The 17,605-nt window shown below is 37.9% G+C and overlaps 2 protein-coding genes across 3 annotated transcripts; both read left to right on the forward strand.

The window, feature by feature from the left end:
* Positions 1–428: 428 nt before the first annotated feature.
* On the forward strand, positions 429–5,129 carry polr2c (RNA polymerase II subunit C). The gene is made up of 9 exons (XM_042496304.2): positions 429–609; positions 1,167–1,216; positions 1,952–2,020; positions 2,150–2,202; positions 2,862–2,990; positions 3,083–3,134; positions 3,404–3,572; positions 3,673–3,747; positions 4,585–5,129. The coding sequence occupies exons 1-9, from the start codon at positions 524–526 to the stop codon at positions 4,727–4,729; spliced, it is 828 nt and encodes a 275-aa protein (XP_042352238.1). The 5' UTR covers positions 429–523; the 3' UTR covers positions 4,730–5,129.
* Positions 5,130–5,266: 137 nt separating this feature from the next.
* LOC121950149 (diacylglycerol O-acyltransferase 1-like) lies at positions 5,267–17,601 on the forward strand. Of its 2 annotated transcripts, none has more exons than XM_042496068.2 (18): positions 5,267–5,826; positions 6,585–6,777; positions 7,690–7,777; positions 7,929–7,969; positions 8,742–8,827; positions 9,190–9,242; positions 9,380–9,485; positions 10,444–10,548; positions 10,652–10,711; positions 10,809–10,912; positions 11,339–11,377; positions 12,052–12,093; positions 12,188–12,232; positions 12,512–12,621; positions 12,712–12,777; positions 12,902–12,989; positions 14,136–14,198; positions 15,610–17,601. In XM_042496068.2, the coding sequence occupies exons 2-18, from the start codon at positions 6,638–6,640 to the stop codon at positions 15,814–15,816; spliced, it is 1,443 nt and encodes a 480-aa protein (XP_042352002.2). In that variant the 5' UTR covers positions 5,267–5,826; positions 6,585–6,637; the 3' UTR covers positions 15,817–17,601. The 2 variants fall into 2 exon arrangements, with proteins under 2 accessions (XP_042352002.2, XP_087936277.1); XM_088080151.1 differs by having other exon boundaries at positions 14,136–14,253; positions 15,610–15,733.
* Positions 17,602–17,605: the final 4 nt, after the last annotated feature.

Below are 17,605 nucleotides of genomic sequence, written 5' to 3' on the forward strand. Positions count from 1 at the left end.
AATGCAATGAGCACCTTGGCAAGAAATGTTCCACAAATTGCAAAAAAATGAATAAATTGTGACAAGAAAACGACGTGGGGTGAGGGGGTGGATATATATATATTATTTATATTTAGAAATCTTATCTATCTTTCTATATCTATATATATTATTGTACATGTATATATATGTGCGTGTGTGTGTATAAGCCCCTATAATCATAGGGGCTTTACAGTGTCCAAAACAAATTTTGCTCATGGAGGACAAAAAAATTCTTGCTTCTTACCAGAAAGAAAGAAAAGAAGGCATTGAGCGCTTTTATTTTGAAAAATAACTTCCCGGTTCAATGTGACCCGGATATTAAAACAAGAAACCCGCCTCTACACTTCATCACGACCAATCACTATCCGTATTTCCATCTCTTGGCCAATCAGCGGCTGGTAAATATGTCCGTGAAGGCCTGCGCTGTTCAAGAGGAGGCAGCGGTAGTGCAGTTTGTTGACCATTTTGCTACGTTAATTTTAGTCTTAATTTAACTCCAATAATGCCGTATGCTAACCAGCCGACGGTGAAAATCACAGAATTGACAGACGAAAATGTCAAATTTGTCATTGAAAACACAGACTTGGCGTAAGTATTCACTTATTTGTCCATTAAAGTAGAGCGTGTATGGTAGAGAGCAGCCATTGTTCCCCTTAATCTTAACCTAAGTTATGACATTATTAACGCTGAATAACTACATTAAGGTGCTACACACTTAAATGATAATAAGGGCCCGAGCACCGAAGGGTGCGAGGACCCAATTGAAATGCAAATGATTAGTATTATTTTTATAAATACAGCCCATTTATTGCTTTTTTGAGGGCTATAACTCATGAAACCGACATGCGTGGAGGAGGAGGTGGAGTATCTCTTAATCATAAATTTGTTTGTGCACAATGTAGAGAAATCTAGCTAATGTTAGAGCTGAACTGTCTTTTACAGCACACAAAGGTTACCAAAAAGTTGATGTTAACTTTATTGTGATTTAGGATTTAGGGAGGACTGAAAGTAAATTGAAAATGTTTTTAAAGGTTCATTTTGTGAAATAGCAGACATATGTTTCCCAGTCAGCATTGATGATTAATTGAGTGCAATTTCTGTTACCTTTACCTCTGAAAACATCCCTCTTTCTCTTTTTTTTTTAGGGTTGCAAACTCAATCCGCCGTGTATTCATGTCAGAAGTTGCAACTATAGGTATAGTGACTTTTTGTTTGCCTCTATTATTAATTATATTACATTGTGTGACATGTTGCTTTACATCAGGAATACTCGAGGGGGCCACTCTTGTACAAAGTTTACAGGAGGCCAGGGGCCATTCACCACAGCCCCATGCCTGTTTCTTGGAATTTAGGACCTTTCTTGGATTTTAACACGTCTCTAGGATTTTAGGACATTTCTATGATTTTTTTGACATTAGGGGCTCATCAAGGACCTTTGCTGGGCATTTGGGGGATCCTCCACTGGCATTTTTTAAAAATAAATAAGCTCTATTTTGATGATGTTTTATGCACTCTGGCACCTACTGAAAGTACGAAACAATTCCCAGTGTGAATCAAAGTGTTTTTGTTGCAAAATAGAATATGGTTGGGGAGCCACCCAGCTCCCTATCAAGGGCCGGATTTGGCCGGCGGGCCCTAAATTGAGTATCAATATACAATATGGTGACTTGGAATGCCCAGATGTAAATAGACTCATAAGATGGCTCAAAGCTGGAAAAGCACAGGTGTAATTATTTACATTAAATGATAGCATTCCAGTAAGTCAGTGGCATGGCTTAATGTGACACTGCATGGACCCGAGCTGTTGCTAATGGCATTAATATGACCTGTGCTTTTCTTGCTCTGACAAGTCAGTTGAATTTTTTTTTGTATTTTTAGTATTGCAAGATTAGAAAAAAAAACCTAAATCACTAACTTGACTTTTTTGCAGCAATCGACTGGATCCAGATTGACGCCAATTCTTCAGTACTGCATGATGAGTTCATCGCACACAGAGTTGGTATGTATCCCAGTGTTTGAGTGAGTTTCAATGCAATTAGATGACATTAGTTTGACGTTGCAGTATAACCAAAGAGCTCGGATACATGCAAACACTGCTGCACAGCATTGATGTTTTCTTTGTTTTCAGGTCTCATACCTCTCACAAGTGATGACATTGTGGACAAAATGCAGTATTCTAGGGTGAGTTTACTGTCATAGTGAGGTGGCACAGTGAGTGACCCTTAAATGCAACAGCATCAATAAGGGACCACAGCTGGTACTGAAATACACCCTCTGTGGTTCCACACTCTAAACTCAAGACTAAAAATGAATGGAACTGTACTAAGAGGTTTAGGCAACAGTGTCTTCAGCTGAAATCTTAGTGTTTTTTTTATATACACTGTCTTTTGTCTTCCCCTGTTGTCATCTATTGTGTCTGCAGTATGTCTGTCTATAATTCCTTGTGAATGTTTCTTGTTTTTCTGCCCCATTTTTATGTTTTTATCGTTTTTTGTTTTTTTTAAGTGCCCAAATAGAGTCCTTAAGTTTATTATTGTCATTTATATTTATTTTTTTGTAGCATTTTCTTAATTCCTTTAATCTTTATAAAAAAACTTTTCTAAATGCTACAAAACTAACTACCACATTAGTTTACTCCCACAGCAAACTCTTCCTTATATGCAGTCCAGTGTGATGTACATCAGCTTAACTGCTTTACATATTTGATATTTAAATATTTTCAAATCATGTCTCTGAAAATATATCCAAAATTTTGTGTAAAGTAATGGGATACACAATGAATATCCTGCTAGTGTGTGTTCGTACACATCGTTTTCTCTCGGTCTCTGATCCCCCTGCAGGACTGTACCTGTGATGATTTTTGTCCAGAGTGTTCTGTTGAGTTGACCCTGGACGTTCGATGCACGGAGGACCAGACGCGTCATGTCACCTCGCGAGACCTTTTGTCCAACAACCCCAGAGTCATCCCGGTGAGTCTTTCTCCACTTATAGATGACATCAGAGGCGGGTGGAGGCACAGGAGAAGAAAGTGCTGACTGCGTTCACATTTGTTTTTTTCCAGGTGACTTCCAGGAGTCGAGACAATGATCCCAACGACTATGTTGAACAGGATGGTAAGCTTAAAGCTGTCTTGAAGAAATTAAAAAAATAATCAATACGATTTCAGTCTAACTAACATGTTTACATGTATTTTAAAAGTACAGTTTTAGTCAGAGTAACGTAATAATTTGACTTTTTCTAACATCATGTCAACATACAGGTGGCTGTTAAGAGTACATCTTCACCATGTTATCGTCGGATGACTGTTTTTCCATCATTTGATCCCACATTTTAAACATTTCCCTTTTCCTTCATCCTCAACTTCCTTCCTGACGCAACATAGACATTTTACTGGTGAAGCTTCGTAAAGGTCAGGAGCTGCGGCTCAGGGCGTACGCCAAGAAAGGCTTTGGTAAGGAGCACGCAAAGTGGAACCCAACGGCAGGGGTTTCCTTTGAGTATGACCCAGACAACGCACTGAGGCACACAGTCTACCCACGACCTGAGGAGTGGTATGGTTTCATTTCAATATGGCTCTTCATAAAAAAACTATGTTAAATGTATGATGCAGAACAATGATTGCGTGATGAACTGTTTCACTGTGCTTCCTAGGCCGAAGAGTGAATACTCGGAGATTGAGGAGGATGAGGTTCAGGCTCCTTATGACCCCAATGGAAAACCTGAAAGGTAAAGAAAGAATATTCCCCATACTTAAGTTGATGTTGTACATGTGATTTTCTAATTGCTATTATTTTGTTGGCCAATTGGCAATACTTTCAGCAGTTTCCGTTAACCGAAATGACCAGTAAGCACGTTAGAAATGTAGTCAATGCTCCAATAAATTTTTTTAAAAAAGCACCAGGATTAAATATGTTTTAGCATTCTAATGATGTTACCAGGTAAAAAAATTTTTTGTCAGAATATTTTTTCTTAGACAAATATGTCTCTCGTTTGAATTAATCTATCATCCACAAAAGACAAAGCTCTCGATTTACTACTCAATCTTCATTCCTACCCTCACCTGTGCTCACGAGCTTTGGGTAGTGACCGAAAGAACAAGATCGCAGGTACAAGTGGCCGAAACGAGCTTCCTCCGTAGGGTGGCTGGGCTCTCCCTTAGAGATAGGGTGAGAAGCTCGGTCATCCGGGAGGAGCTCGGAGTACAGCTGCTGCTCCTCTGCGTTGAGAAGAGCCAGATGAGGTTGTTTGGGCATCTAATTAGGATGCCTCCCCGACGCCTCCCTGGTGAGATGTTCAGGGCACGTCCCACCGGTAGGAGACCCTGGCGAAGACCCAGGACACGCTGGAGAGACTATGTCTCCCAGCTGGCCTGGGAACGCCTCGGGATTCCCCTGGGAATAGATGGACGAAGTGGCCAGGGAGAGGGAAGTCTGGGCTTCCCTGCTTAGGCTGCTGCCCCCGCGACCCGACCCTGGATAAGCAGAAGAAAATGGATGAATGGAGGATCCACAAAAATAAAGCATCAGAAGCACAGTAGCTCATCTGTGACATTTCCCTGCACAGGTTCTTTTACAATGTGGAGTCATGCGGCTCTCTGAGACCAGAGACCATCGTCATGTCAGCGCTGGCCGTCCTTAAGAAGAAGCTGAGTGATCTGCAGACGCAGCTGAGCCACGAGATCCAGAGCGACGTGCTCACCATCAACTGAGGGCCGCTCCTTAACAGAGCAGGACCTGCATTTACACAGCTTTGTTATGATCAGAGGGCTGATTTAGCACTGTTGAAGTCACAATTGGCTAATGGATTTAGTTCTAAAAACGACTGTTTATTGTTTCATTATTTGAAATTAGCATCATTATTGTGAGACCTCCGTGTACAAAATGACGGTTCATGTGGATATGTATTCCTGAAATTATTTCAGCCCCAGCAGTGATTGTAAGCTAAGCTCTGTGTGTGTTCAAGCATGCAATGCAAGGTCAGCATCTGAAAGGAGTTTGTCTCAGAGTGATACAAATGTAGTTTTGTTGTCGGTAGTGTAACAGTTACACTATTAGATTATTATTTTGTTAAGTGTTACTTTTTAAATAAATCTATCTTGAACTTGGTAATCAGTTTTCAGTGGTTATCGTAGTTTCTCTGTGGGATTAAGATTACTTCGATTTAAGTTTTTATTTTTTATTTTTTTTAAGTACATATGTTCAAACCTGAATGTTTCACCTAGAATATTGGAAAAATACAAGCCACCTATTTAAAATAAACGTAGGGAATTAAAAAAAAAACTCCCTTGCAAGGAGGAAAAAAAAAGATCAGCTATTAAGTATAATATTTGAAGTGGTTTGCAAAAGAAATGTATTTATCATTTGGGGTCAAAAGTCTTAATTTCCAATTTTATAAGTGCTTCATATGCTAATAACCATTGATATGTTTTATCATCTCTGTACAGACATGAGCTAAAAACACAAATCTGATAAATGTAAAGTTATTATTTTTCACGCATTTGCCCCGATATTATAAAACGCCGAAACACGAAGAAAAAAAACATGTTCGTCTGACATATTTATTTTGATTTCACATAAAAGCGATTTCTCTTCAAGTTGGCTTTTATTTTGAATGTTAAAAGAAGAGACGATATTTTACTCTAATGGGCTTCACGTGCGACATTGTCTGACCATATCACCTTACAGATGAAACCAGACGTCTCAGTGCAAATAACTCCGGATAGCAGTCTAATAAACTGGATGTTGTGGGATGTCCTCTGGTTGGACCTGCCAAGAAAGATGCTGCGTCCTTGCGGGGCGTGACAAGGTAACGTGAAGCAGTTTTCTGTCATTGGAGAAGGTCGCAGCGATTTCCGTTCAGATTTCTGTAATTTCAGCTTGCATTTATTTGCAGTAAATACAGGCCGAACTTAAAACCATAAAATCACGATACGGGTTCCGAGTAAGCTGAAGCAGTTATTTAATTGGATGTAAATGTGTCCCACCAACCGGCAATTAAAAAAACTCGTCTTTTCGATTTGCGATGTTATAAGACACCACTCGCTCTGGTGTCTGCGTTGGAAGAAGGTCGCAGTTGTAACTGACCCACCCAAATGAAAGGGTGATTTTTAATTCAATGTATGGATTATTATTGGGCAGCATGCATGCCGAATTTACACAATGGAGTTCAACGTTCAGATTATGTCTGAATTTTTGTTTTATGAGATGTGTACCTGTTTAGATAAACGAGACAACGTTAAATTGATATTTTACTAAAATGATTTGGTTAGAACTCCTCACCATGTGACTGGACGGTATATATCCTGCAACATCTGGGATTATGAAGATGCAGCTTGCATGTAAATGATATTATCTCCCAGTCCTTGACCTTTTATTATATATCCCCTGATGCCTGTAATGCAAAATATGCATCAACATGTTATGGTTTTTTATTTTTCCTCAAATTAAGGTGAAAGCATGGGCCATTATCTTAATATTGCATTTTTACAATCTGGTAAGACAGTAATAAAGATATGATATCTCACAAGAAAGTAAATGATAAACCCATTTATGTTTTTCCTAAAGGGAATTCAACCATCTCTGAACTCACCCCTGATGAGGAGCACTCAGACTCAGAGATGGCTGCAATGAGGAAGAGGTCCTCTGTCTGCTCCTCTTCGTCGGCTGAAGAAGACAGTGCAAACTTCTATGACAATGTTCTCACTTCTGCCACTGATCTACCCAGTGAACAGGAACATCCCTGTGCAGCTCTGCTCTGGTAAACTCCCTGCTGCTTGCATCACTTATTCACAGCTGTCAAGTGGCAGAAACAAGACTTGATGGCAGTATTCAGATATTTAACTTGAGTAAAGTAGCACTGTAAAGGGTTAAGGGTTTTTAGAAGAACATGTTGCTAACACAAGTATAAACACATAATACACTGAGAACATGTTTAGTATCTGCTGCAGGTAAACATCCATCTACAGGGGGGATATCTGATCAAAGGCGGATTTCTAAGCAGTTTTAGAGGTGCAATCACACAAGGATTTAAGCCCCGTTTCCACCAAAACCTTTTGGTGTTGTACCTTTTGAACCAAAAATAATCCCCATGGCAGGTATACTCAATTTGCTTTACATGGGGGCCACTTTTGCAAAATGGCAGGAGGCCAGGGGCCAGAAGCAGCAGTCCCATACATTTCATGGATTTTAGCTCGTTTCTAGGATTTTAGGACATTTCTTGGATTTTAGCTTGTTTTTAGGATTACAGGACCTTATGTTTACCAAAAGTACAAAAACAATTCCCAGTACGAATCACTTTATTCATATGTGAATCCACTTTTTATTGTGTATTGATTTATGATAGGGGGGCCACCTGGCACCCTATCAGAGTACAGATTTGGCCCAGGGGCTGGAGTTGAGTATCACTGCCCTATGGACATCGACCCACTATATTGGTTTGGTGTTTCCACCACAGACAGTCCTCTTTAATGTAGGCAGGGTTGTTGTCACTCGCTGCTCCGTACAGTTTTTGCTATAATTCTTCTTCACCGGAGATACAGAGAGAAGTATGTGCCTTGTTTAACGTCCACAGGACAGTTCTGCATGCACTTCAAAATGGGGCTTTACTAATATAACTAGTGAAAAATAAGCCTCAACCATGATGATGACTTAAACAAATCTCTTTGTCCAGTTGTCATCGTGTCCAAGACTCTCTGCTGAGCTCCAACAGCAGCTTCACTGGATACAGAGGTGTCCTCAACTGGATCATCATTCTCTTGGTCAGTTTTCTCATCTCATCTCTCGTAGAAATATTTAATAAGAAGACATACTTTGTTATTTAATTTATTATTATTCGTTATTATTGAGTTACCAAGCATATTATTATTAAACCACCTGTGTTTAATGTCTGTGTGTCATTTTGATTTTAAGGTCCTGACTCATGCTCACTTGTTCCTTGAGAATTTCATACAGTGAGTATATAGATGCAATCATGTATATACACATTATATAAGTGAAAATCCAGATCTACTAATGAGAGAGTTATAGTTAAATTTTAGTGCAAGGCTCTGGGGATGGCAATGTTCAACAATCTGGTGGTCCGCCAAACCATCTCAACACCTGTTAGATGGGTGTTACGACCCAGCTAGTGAAGGGAAAGAGAATCAACATAAAAACAGATGTTTTTGGTTAGTTAGTTATTTATTAACAAAGACAATTAGGATTATAGTGATAAACAAAAATGTGAGGCAAAGCTACTAAAGCAAAGGGCTTGTGAGTGCTGTTTAACTCAAAGATATAAATATAACCCAAAGGCGGCCCTTTAAAACAAGAGCTACGAAACTTATGTAATGAAATCAAAAGTGGAAATAAAACCTAACTGTCCCAAATGGCTTGGTGTGATCAGTATTTAAAATCTAATACCTTAGCTCAGTCCTAGAAATAGTTACTCTGTCTACCAGTGTATAAATGCTTGTGTGAATGATTGACTGTTTCACGTGTTAAATGCAGTCCATTGAACTCACAGGGATAAATTCATCTGCATATGAAGGCTGTGAAAATGTGGTCAAAGACTCAAGACCTTCAGTCAAGACTTTGTTTTTCAGTCATAAACATGATTTTTTTTATTACATAATTGTTGTTCTTTGTTTTCCTCTTCCTAACAAACTATATAAAAACTATATAAAAGGTTTCATATATCTATTTTTATAACCCTGCTGTCTTTTGTTTTCCTCTTCCTAACAGACATGGCTTTTTGATAGATGTCAAAAAGGTCTTGGAGCATCTCATTGAGGACAACTGCAACTGGCCATCTGTCAACCTCATTTTAGGTGACAAACTCTTTACATAAAACTGCAGCTTAAATACCAATTGTCAAAATTACATTAGATTAAGCTTTGGTTGAAAGACTGCTGAAATAATTTCACAACAGACACACCAACACACCAGGTGTTCAACGTTTTTTTTATGCAGTGGTAATGAGGTGTTACTAAATCCACAAACGCAAATGCCTTTCATTATCAATCTTGTAGACTTCAGACTCAATCTATGCTGATTCAAATTACATCACTTGACGCAATTTATCTGAGTTTTCCCAACTCTGTCTGGGCACATAAAAGCTTTTATACAACATTTTTCATACATGGAGAAATCTGCAAATAGACTTATATGTGAGATCTGTGTTTCTTTTCAGCTGCAAATGCATTTGCCATTACAGCTTTGCTCCTTGAGAGGTTTCAGGAAAAGGTGAGATTGGTGTGCTTTCTTTGTCTCTTTCATTTTGTTCATTCTGATTTAGACAATGCATCAACAAAGGATTTGTCAACCCAAATGATTATCATGGAAAGGTCATCTTTCACTTCTATTCCATTTATTTCTGTCAGGGTATGCTGTCCCCCACCAACGCTCATCGTTTACATCTCATAAATCTGAGCTTGCTGCTGTTATTTCCTGCTGCAGTCATTGTATGTGAGCATACAATCACAACAGGTAACATCTATATTGTGTGCATAATCATCATCTCATGTTTTCTGTATGTATGATGCAAACTGTAGTAATATTAACAGGTAATGGAAATGAATTCAGTTTTTTTCCCCCAGAGGCTCAGCTAATTAACCTTTTGAAACCTGAAGCAACATTACTTTACTTTTGCTACTTTCAAATGCCTTTTCAAACTCTGAGCAAATTAGTGTGATTTCTTTCCAAAACATAGGAAAAAATGCAATGAGCCACTGCACAAGAAATGTTCCACAAACTGCAAGAAATTTGTAGATATAGAAAATTATTTTTTAAAAGCTAGGGAAAATTGCTTGGGCAAAAATATAAAAAGCTAGGGGAAAATTATATTAATAACTATCTTAATTAATCATATTTGAAATTATTTTTACAAAATTATTAAATTTTTTAAGCACTTTTTCCAGGTCTCTTTCTTGGTTTGTTTGTGTTTGTTTTGTTTTGTTTCGTTTCGTTTCGTTTCGTTTCGTTTCGTTTCGTTTCGTTTCGTTTCGTTTCGTTTCGTTTCGTTTCGTTTCGTTTCGTTTCGTTTCGTTTCGTTTCGTTTCGTTTCGTTTCGTTTTGAAGTAATTTTCAGGTAATTTTCTCGTACTTTTGACTAATTTCTTGATAATTTCTGCATCGTTTATTCTTCCGTTTTTCATTGCTTTCCTCCAAAGTTTTTGAAAGAAATAAATGCAATTTGCTCAGGGCTTCAAGAGCTAATAAGCCATCTGACAGCCTGTTTGGTATCTTTAGAAGAAAGTTCTATTTGACATGAGAGTGTAAAAAGACACTGACCTTCCCCACCTACAGGCATGGTTGTTTCAAAGTGGACCACAAATCAAGTTTAGTTCAATACCCCAAATTCTTTTCTAATGTTTTGCTTATTGTGTTTAATATAATGATGCATTATTACTGGGATGTTTCTGTTTTTTTTTTTTTTTTCCACCAGGTGGAGCATTCTTTTCCCTCTGGTTCTACACTGCTCTGGGGATGAAGCTTTATTCATACCAGGAAACAAACCGCTGGTATAGACAGAGTCATTTAATTGATGGAGGTATGTTCTCCATCACCAGAAGTTGCATTGATTTTATTTCAGAACAAAAACATAAAGTAATAACAATCCTACAAAAAACTGCTTTTTATATCTGTGTTTTCAGAAAGGGACAAGAATGTTTCGGTGGTACTAAAAGCCCACCACGAGCAGCTTACTTTTCGAGGTGAAATTGCTTAAGATTTATAAAATGATACCTGATTATCTACATTAACTTGTGATGATATAGTTTGCCCTCTGTGACTCTGTATTTGGCTTCTCAGATCTCTATTACTTCCTGTTTGCCCCCACCCTGTGCTACCAGAGAGACTTCCCAAGCACTCCCAAGGTCCGCATCAATGTGCTCCTGCACAGGCTGCTGGAAATGGTGAGCTGAACACTCGCACCATTATCACTGAGGGTTTGATGCACTTTTAGTCAGTGGAAAAAATAAGCCCAAACAAGGAAAAACATATAAGGACTTTGTTTTGACCTTGCCAGCAAATAAAATGTTAAAAATCCCATATTGCAGCAATGTGGCTAAAACATTGGGTGGGCCCACGACCTTTTTCAATAAAAATAGCCATTTTGAAACCTAAGCCAATTTATTTAGGTTTTGAAGGTTTGACAAGTTTAAAGAAGTTCTATTTATTTGGTATGAGCAACTCAAGAAGCAGCTTTAAAATGAACTTACATTGATGTGGTTGGTTTACTTGCAATGGGCCTTCCCAGATATGATTGATGCCCAGAAATATTGTAGGTTTTATGGATCAAAACACTGCAACTTGTTAATTTTGTCGTTTTCTACCTTTAGGTGATCGTTATCCAGATCATGGTTGGAATTGTGCAGCAGGTACAGCAGCTGGTTAAAGGTCTTGTGCAGTATGTCACGTATGTATGGCTTTGTTGCAGCCATTGGTGATCACCATGGCATATGGAGCACCGCAGGGTTTGATTCTTGAGCCACTATTGAACCTGTGTACGCTCACTTTGGGTCAAATTAGAGGTCTAATGTCCAGACAAGATTTAGAGAAACTCATTTATACCTTCATTTCCAGGCTGGTGGACCATGGCAATGATCTTTTGTCTGGTTTTCCCCCAAAAGACCGTCAGACCACTTCAGCTGATTCAGAACGCTGCTGCTCAGTTTTAAGGAGAACCAAGAGTACAGAGCACATTTGCACTGGATTTTAAAATAATGCCGTTAGTTTATAAATCTTGGGATAAAATATATTTCTGATCTCCTTGAAAAATATAGAAATCCCCCTTTGGTAAGCAATTGACTACTGGAACGTTAAGTCAGCAAAAAACAGGAAGTTACAGGTAATTTGTGGTTTACGTTTACCTGCTAAACATCAACATGTGTGCGCATCATAGCATGCTGATAGAAACACTGATATATCAAAGTACTGCCTTACAGAGCCACTGGCATGGCTGGGGATTCTTAGTCTTGATTCTGAGTGTGTTAATGTCGATTTGCATTTAAAAGCCATTACAGCACTGTGACTGAGTCTTTTTTCCTCTCAGTGGATTGAGCCCATCTTCCAGAGATCAGAAAACTCATTTTCTGTGAGTGAAACAGAATCCCTGTTAATTGTGAATATTAGAGAAAATACAGCTTTCACTTATGTGGATTTGACTTTATTATTATTATTATTCATAGAGTATGGACATTACTATGAGAGTGGAACACCTGGTGGGACTGGTGGTGAGTTATTTTTTATTCATTTCAATGTTACATTTCATTGACTTTTGATACCTCTGATTGGAGCCGATGCAAGATGTCAGCATGCTATCATGTACACAGACATCTTCTCTGTCAAAAAGGAGCTCCAATATGGTGGTGATGATGACAATGGGGAAGGGGAGTATGATAATTAGATATAAACCTTTGTACACTGTTGAACATGACATCTTAATAGTGACAGAGATAGCAGAGATTGCTGTTAAATGGTAAAATGGTGTTGCTAACATATTTTCTTGTAAGGCACCAACCCATTTCCTCTGGCTGCTCTTCTTCTTCCTGTGTCACTCCTACCTGAACTTCTGTGCAGAACTTCTGCGCTTCGGTGATCGTCTTTTTTATGGAGACTGGTGGTCAGTTTCACACAGACAAATAAATATTTATACACATTGTGTTGTTGCACATTCAGGACAGGCTCATTGTCTTTAATCTTTCATTTACAGGAACGCCATAACTTTGATTATGTTCTGGAAGAACTGGAACATTCCCTTTCAGAAATGGTGTCACAGGTATTATATAGTCTCTCAGATCTGCAATGTGCCTCACTCAGATGACATAAATACCAAATATTTTTCACTAATTTTTGCTTTCATCTCTTATTTGTCTTTGCTCTGTGTCTTCCCTCATATGAAGACATGTATACACACGGCTGGTGGAAAAGAATGTGCCCCCATCACGGGCAGAGTTACTGGTCTTCCTGATGTCAGCTGCTCTTTTTGAGGTACAGTCTGCATGAAGCAAACATTAGTGGCAGAAGACATAAAACATTTAAAATATGGAATAAATTGGGGTTTTTAAGATGAATACCAATACCTATATTTTTGTTTAGAATCTTGATGGCCAACATTTTGTGCAGATACATAGTGTGAAACTTGCAAGAAGTAATGGTTTCATTAAAACAAAAACTGTAATGAGCCACAACGATAAGATCATGAGGAAAGTCTGCAGATCTTCAGCTATCTAACAATCTGTCTAACTACTAATCTTGGACCTCTAGTGGCGAGTCAGGACTATTACATGAGTTCAGATATATTTAAAGATATAATATTGGTAAATCAGTTTTAACAGGTGTAATGAAAAGAGTTTCAAGCTGAAAACTAATTCCTGTAATTTTTAATTGAATGTTGGCAGTCAAAATTTTGTGCTGATGTTGATCAGCATCCATGCAAATGGGTATTTGAAGTTGTGAGTTTCCAACTTGTTAATAGCACTCATGTCAGCATCCAAGTCTCAGTTACTGTGAAACTCAGAAATGGATGACTCACATCAGACAAACACCATTGTTCAATGTAATTAAACTTAAGATTTGATGGATCTGGTTACAATAAATTGAATTATTTATTTTAGTTTTAAATGATATGCGGTACATACAATTATTTATATTATAGCGCTGGATAAAGAAGAAATCTGTATAAAATTCCATGGTATTCCATTCATAGTTGGTGACTCACCAGCTGACAGACCAACACAGAGTCATGCAACTTGTATGCTAAAATATCTAACTAATGATATATGTGCCTGCTTGTGTGTGGAGAATGTGACTATAAGATCTCATCACACCAGTTCAAATTACAAACTTTCTATAGACATAATAGTGTCAGTGAAGAATAAAAATCATACATAATTTTCATTGTGTGAGTGCAATAATTTATTTTTATTCAATTTTTAGTTTGCACATATACAATCATTATTAAAAGCTGATAACAGCAGTAAATGAGCAGCACCTGAATTTTACTGTATGTAGGTTATATAGAATAGAACAGAAATAATGTATTAATCCTGTGATAGAAATTGTTTTATATGGCTTTAGGCCCAAACAAACATACAATAATAACCTGCTGTGATGATTTTGTCGTCTTCTGTACAGTACATGATTGCTCTGCCCCTGCACAGCTGTCGTCTGTGGATCTTCCTCACCATGCTGGCCGAGGTGAGAATATTTCACCAGTGACAGCTGGGGATTATTTACCTGGATGGGGCTACAGGTACTGGGGGCTGCTGCTTACGTACGAACAATCTTGTTGTCTAGCTCAGTGCATTAAGCTTTGACTCTAACACGACTGTTAAATGCATCCCATCCAACAGTTCATCTTGGTTGCTTAATTCAATAGTTTATTTTCTAGATAAATAGAGAGATCCTCAAGATAAGACCTTGGACTTAAAAAAAAGAAAAATAAAGCAGAATTAAAGTGGCTATAATAGATGTTTTTATCATAAAGATGTTTCAAAAGACAGTGTGAAAGGGGTCACTTACAGTGTTGAATCTGAGAATTACTTACATTCACCAAGTGGACACAACTTCGACTCCAAATTAATGATAATGTTGCTCCATAACTGCTGGAGCAGGAACTGTGAGTGTTTGTGTGTGTAAACATAGAAAAGTGAAAACTATTTTTTTGATCTGAGATCAAATATTTAATATCAACTAATTAAACTACCTGACTCGAAATTAAGATTTGTGGCTGCATGCACTCTACTGGCTGTTGGGAAAAAATGTCTTCAGAGACGAGGACAGAACTAGAACGTGTATCTAAATTTTTAGGTATATCATGTAAGTTACTGTGGATTCTTTGCAGATCAGATAATAAAAGCAAGGTTTTATTTCCCACATCTTTCAGGGAAAGAACACACCAGGGGTGGAGTGCTAGTCAGAGCTGACCTCTCCGGTTTGTGGTGATTCATTTGCAAAGAATAAAACATGATCACAGAAGTCTGCAATCTATGTTAGTTGTTAAGCAATATCAGAACCCATCTGCTTTTGTGCGAGGGCCAGTAATTCAAAGATGCCAGTATGTATCTGAGCCAAGAGTTCCTCTTCTGTGTGCCAGTCATTTTGGCTAATTTTTATAAACAGATATCAGCATATGAATACAGTTATTTTTTTTTTTTAAAATAAATATATAATATTAAGCTAACTTGTTAGATGATAGCCAATAGGTTCTGAGATTTCAGCTAATGGGTCCTGCTTCTCCACACTTACTGTGACATGCTGTTCAAACTTGATTGGTCAGTACCACACGGACTACAAACAGAAACCAGATCACAAAATCTTCTCTCATTGCCTGCAGAATCTTTTTATAGAGATTGTTTGTGAAGTTAAACAGTAGTGATAATAGAAGAAATTAATGCACAGGCTGCCAGGAGGGTTCACAGTATGTGTCCACAAGTGGTCAATAGTGTGAGAAATCTGCTCTTCCTTTTTACCGTTAGAAATATAATTATTTCATGATCATAACAAACAAACCCTGTTGCATGAGATAAAAAATCATTTTCCTTTTTGTACTCTCAGCTGAGTTAGAGAAGAACCTTTATTAAAACACACCGTGTCTCTTTCCCTCCAGCATCTGGTTGCAGTATTCCTCGCAAAATATTTCCATGGAAACTATGGCAACGGCTTAGTGTGGCTGTGCCTGCTGCTGGGCCCTCTTCTGGCTGTGATCACTTACTTTCATGACCACTACATTAGCCTCAATCATCGCCAGTCATTGTCTTCACCGCTGACATCAGACCACAGTCTTCCCAGTGCAGACTTCCTGCAGCGTCGCTGATTAGGAAGAAGTGTCTGAGAGAAATTCTACTATATTGTACTGTATTTACAAATGAGGATAAAAAGAGGATACAGCTGTAATGTAAAGCTCAGTGAAAGCTGTTCATGTCTGTTCAAGGATCCATTTTGATGTATAGAAAACCTTTTGGAATTATAATCCACAACATTTTCACAATGTAGCGTACGGTATATGTTGTTTAGACTCAGTGGGTTAAGTGGACCTATTGCATACTGAAAAGGAGTACCGACTTGTTATTTATACTTCTATACTTCCAATTCTGACGAATACAATAAACAACTAATTTCTTAGCCTTAATTTGCACATCTGAAGTTTGTTGAATGTGACCGAAAAATGAACTGCAACATGACGAGGCTTCAGCAATCTCAATCACGGTGTTAGTCTGTAAATGTCTGTGTGATCATTGCTGTTATAATGATGTGAGTCAGCAGCGCAGATGATAAGGTTGCTGCTTACGCATTGCTGTGTCAACATGTGGTTAAGGGGCCCTAGTTCATCTAAGTTTACCGTAAGTTTCTTGGAAACGCTCCAATCAGGAAATGCGAGGAATGATTGTATCTCATGGTTAAATGAGTCCAAGATTGGAATGTTTTATGGCACGTCTACCAGACGAGGAAAGTTTGAAAAAGCCTTAATGATAGTTTGAGATCCTCTGGCTTGTTCTCATAGTTCCTCTGCCATACTTTTTAAAGAGCATATAGTGATTCATACAGGCCTACCACTGAAAGATGTGTACTAATTTTTGGATGGCTGGATGGACAGATGCTTTATTAATCTTGCGGGAAATTTAGAATTAAATGCACATAACAACCATAAATTCCATAGAGTTGTACAAAGCAGCGTTTACACATATGCTGTGTAGAAGGTACATGGGCCTACTGAGGTCTTGTAATGCAGCCAAAAAAATTAAAATTGTTAAATGCCAAGACCCTCACAGCATGAGTGTGATTGAGATTTGAAACACATCTGCAACTCAATATCCTCTACAAAAAGCCTCTTGGACCATAAAGGTGATTTTTTGTGTGTGTGTGTTTAATGGGAAAACACAAATAATTAACAAAAAATATGTAGAGACATTTTTGTATTAAACCCAAATTTGGTTTGCAGCCATATGGGACAGAAATACACATTTCTATTACAAATGAACAAGACTGGTCCAAAAATACTGCTGGGATCAATGAAAACAACTTTCAAAGGATGGGGCTCAGCAGGAAATAGACCAGAACTGAAGCTGTCTGTGAACACTAAAACTAGTGCACTGAGCAATAAGTCCTGAGCGTACACACCAAATTCTGTTCACATCTAATGAAAGAGAAGCAAATGCTGGGACTTTGAGTGTGGAATTATTGAAATTCTACATTAAATTTAATGATGAAACAAGTAGGCTGCCACCTGCTTATTGCCAATTGTAGCCAGAAATATATATATGTATATATATGTGTGTGTGTGTGTGTGTGTTTAAATTATGCTTGTAGCCCATGTCATATTGTAGTGTGTAAGTTTGCCCTCTGTGTCTCTAAATGATCCTGCTACGTTTTTCCCATATATTTCTATGTTTGAATTAAGAATAATATTTTCATTCACTTGTATAGATTTGCATTGCTGTCTTGATATCAGTGGTATCTAATATGATTTTCTTGTTTTAAGACTGTAGTGAGACAATGTTAATTTATTATAATATCTATTCTGTGTTTTTAATATTTGGTTATTATGCTGTACATAATTTTCATCATAATTTTCCTGTGTATTCTATTCTATCTACATGTAAAGT

Source organism: Plectropomus leopardus, chromosome 7, assembly GCF_026936395.1.
Source record: "Plectropomus leopardus strain MGB_pleo_1.0 chromosome 7, ASM2693639v1, whole genome shotgun sequence".
Lineage (NCBI taxonomy): Eukaryota > Metazoa > Chordata > Actinopteri > Perciformes > Serranidae > Plectropomus > Plectropomus leopardus.

What these genes read in the sequence shown, in the direction of transcription:
- polr2c (XM_042496304.2), top strand. Translation starts at nt 524, where the DNA reads ATGCCGTATGCTAACCAGCCGACGGTGAAAATCACAGAATTGACAGAC. An exon ending in GTCAGAAGTTGCAACTATAG is followed by an intron (nt 1,217 to 1,951) that starts GTATAGTGACTT and finishes ACTTTTTTGCAG; the next exon opens with CAATCGACTGGATCCAGATT. An exon ending in ACAAAATGCAGTATTCTAGG is followed by an intron (nt 2,203 to 2,861) that starts GTGAGTTTACTG and finishes ATCCCCCTGCAG; the next exon opens with GACTGTACCTGTGATGATTT.
- LOC121950149 (XM_042496068.2), top strand. Translation starts at nt 6,638, where the DNA reads ATGGCTGCAATGAGGAAGAGGTCCTCTGTCTGCTCCTCTTCGTCGGCT. An exon ending in TTGAGAGGTTTCAGGAAAAG is followed by an intron (nt 9,243 to 9,379) that starts GTGAGATTGGTG and finishes TATTTCTGTCAG; the next exon opens with GGTATGCTGTCCCCCACCAA. An exon ending in TGGTTGGAATTGTGCAGCAG is followed by an intron (nt 11,378 to 12,051) that starts GTACAGCAGCTG and finishes TTTTCCTCTCAG; the next exon opens with TGGATTGAGCCCATCTTCCA.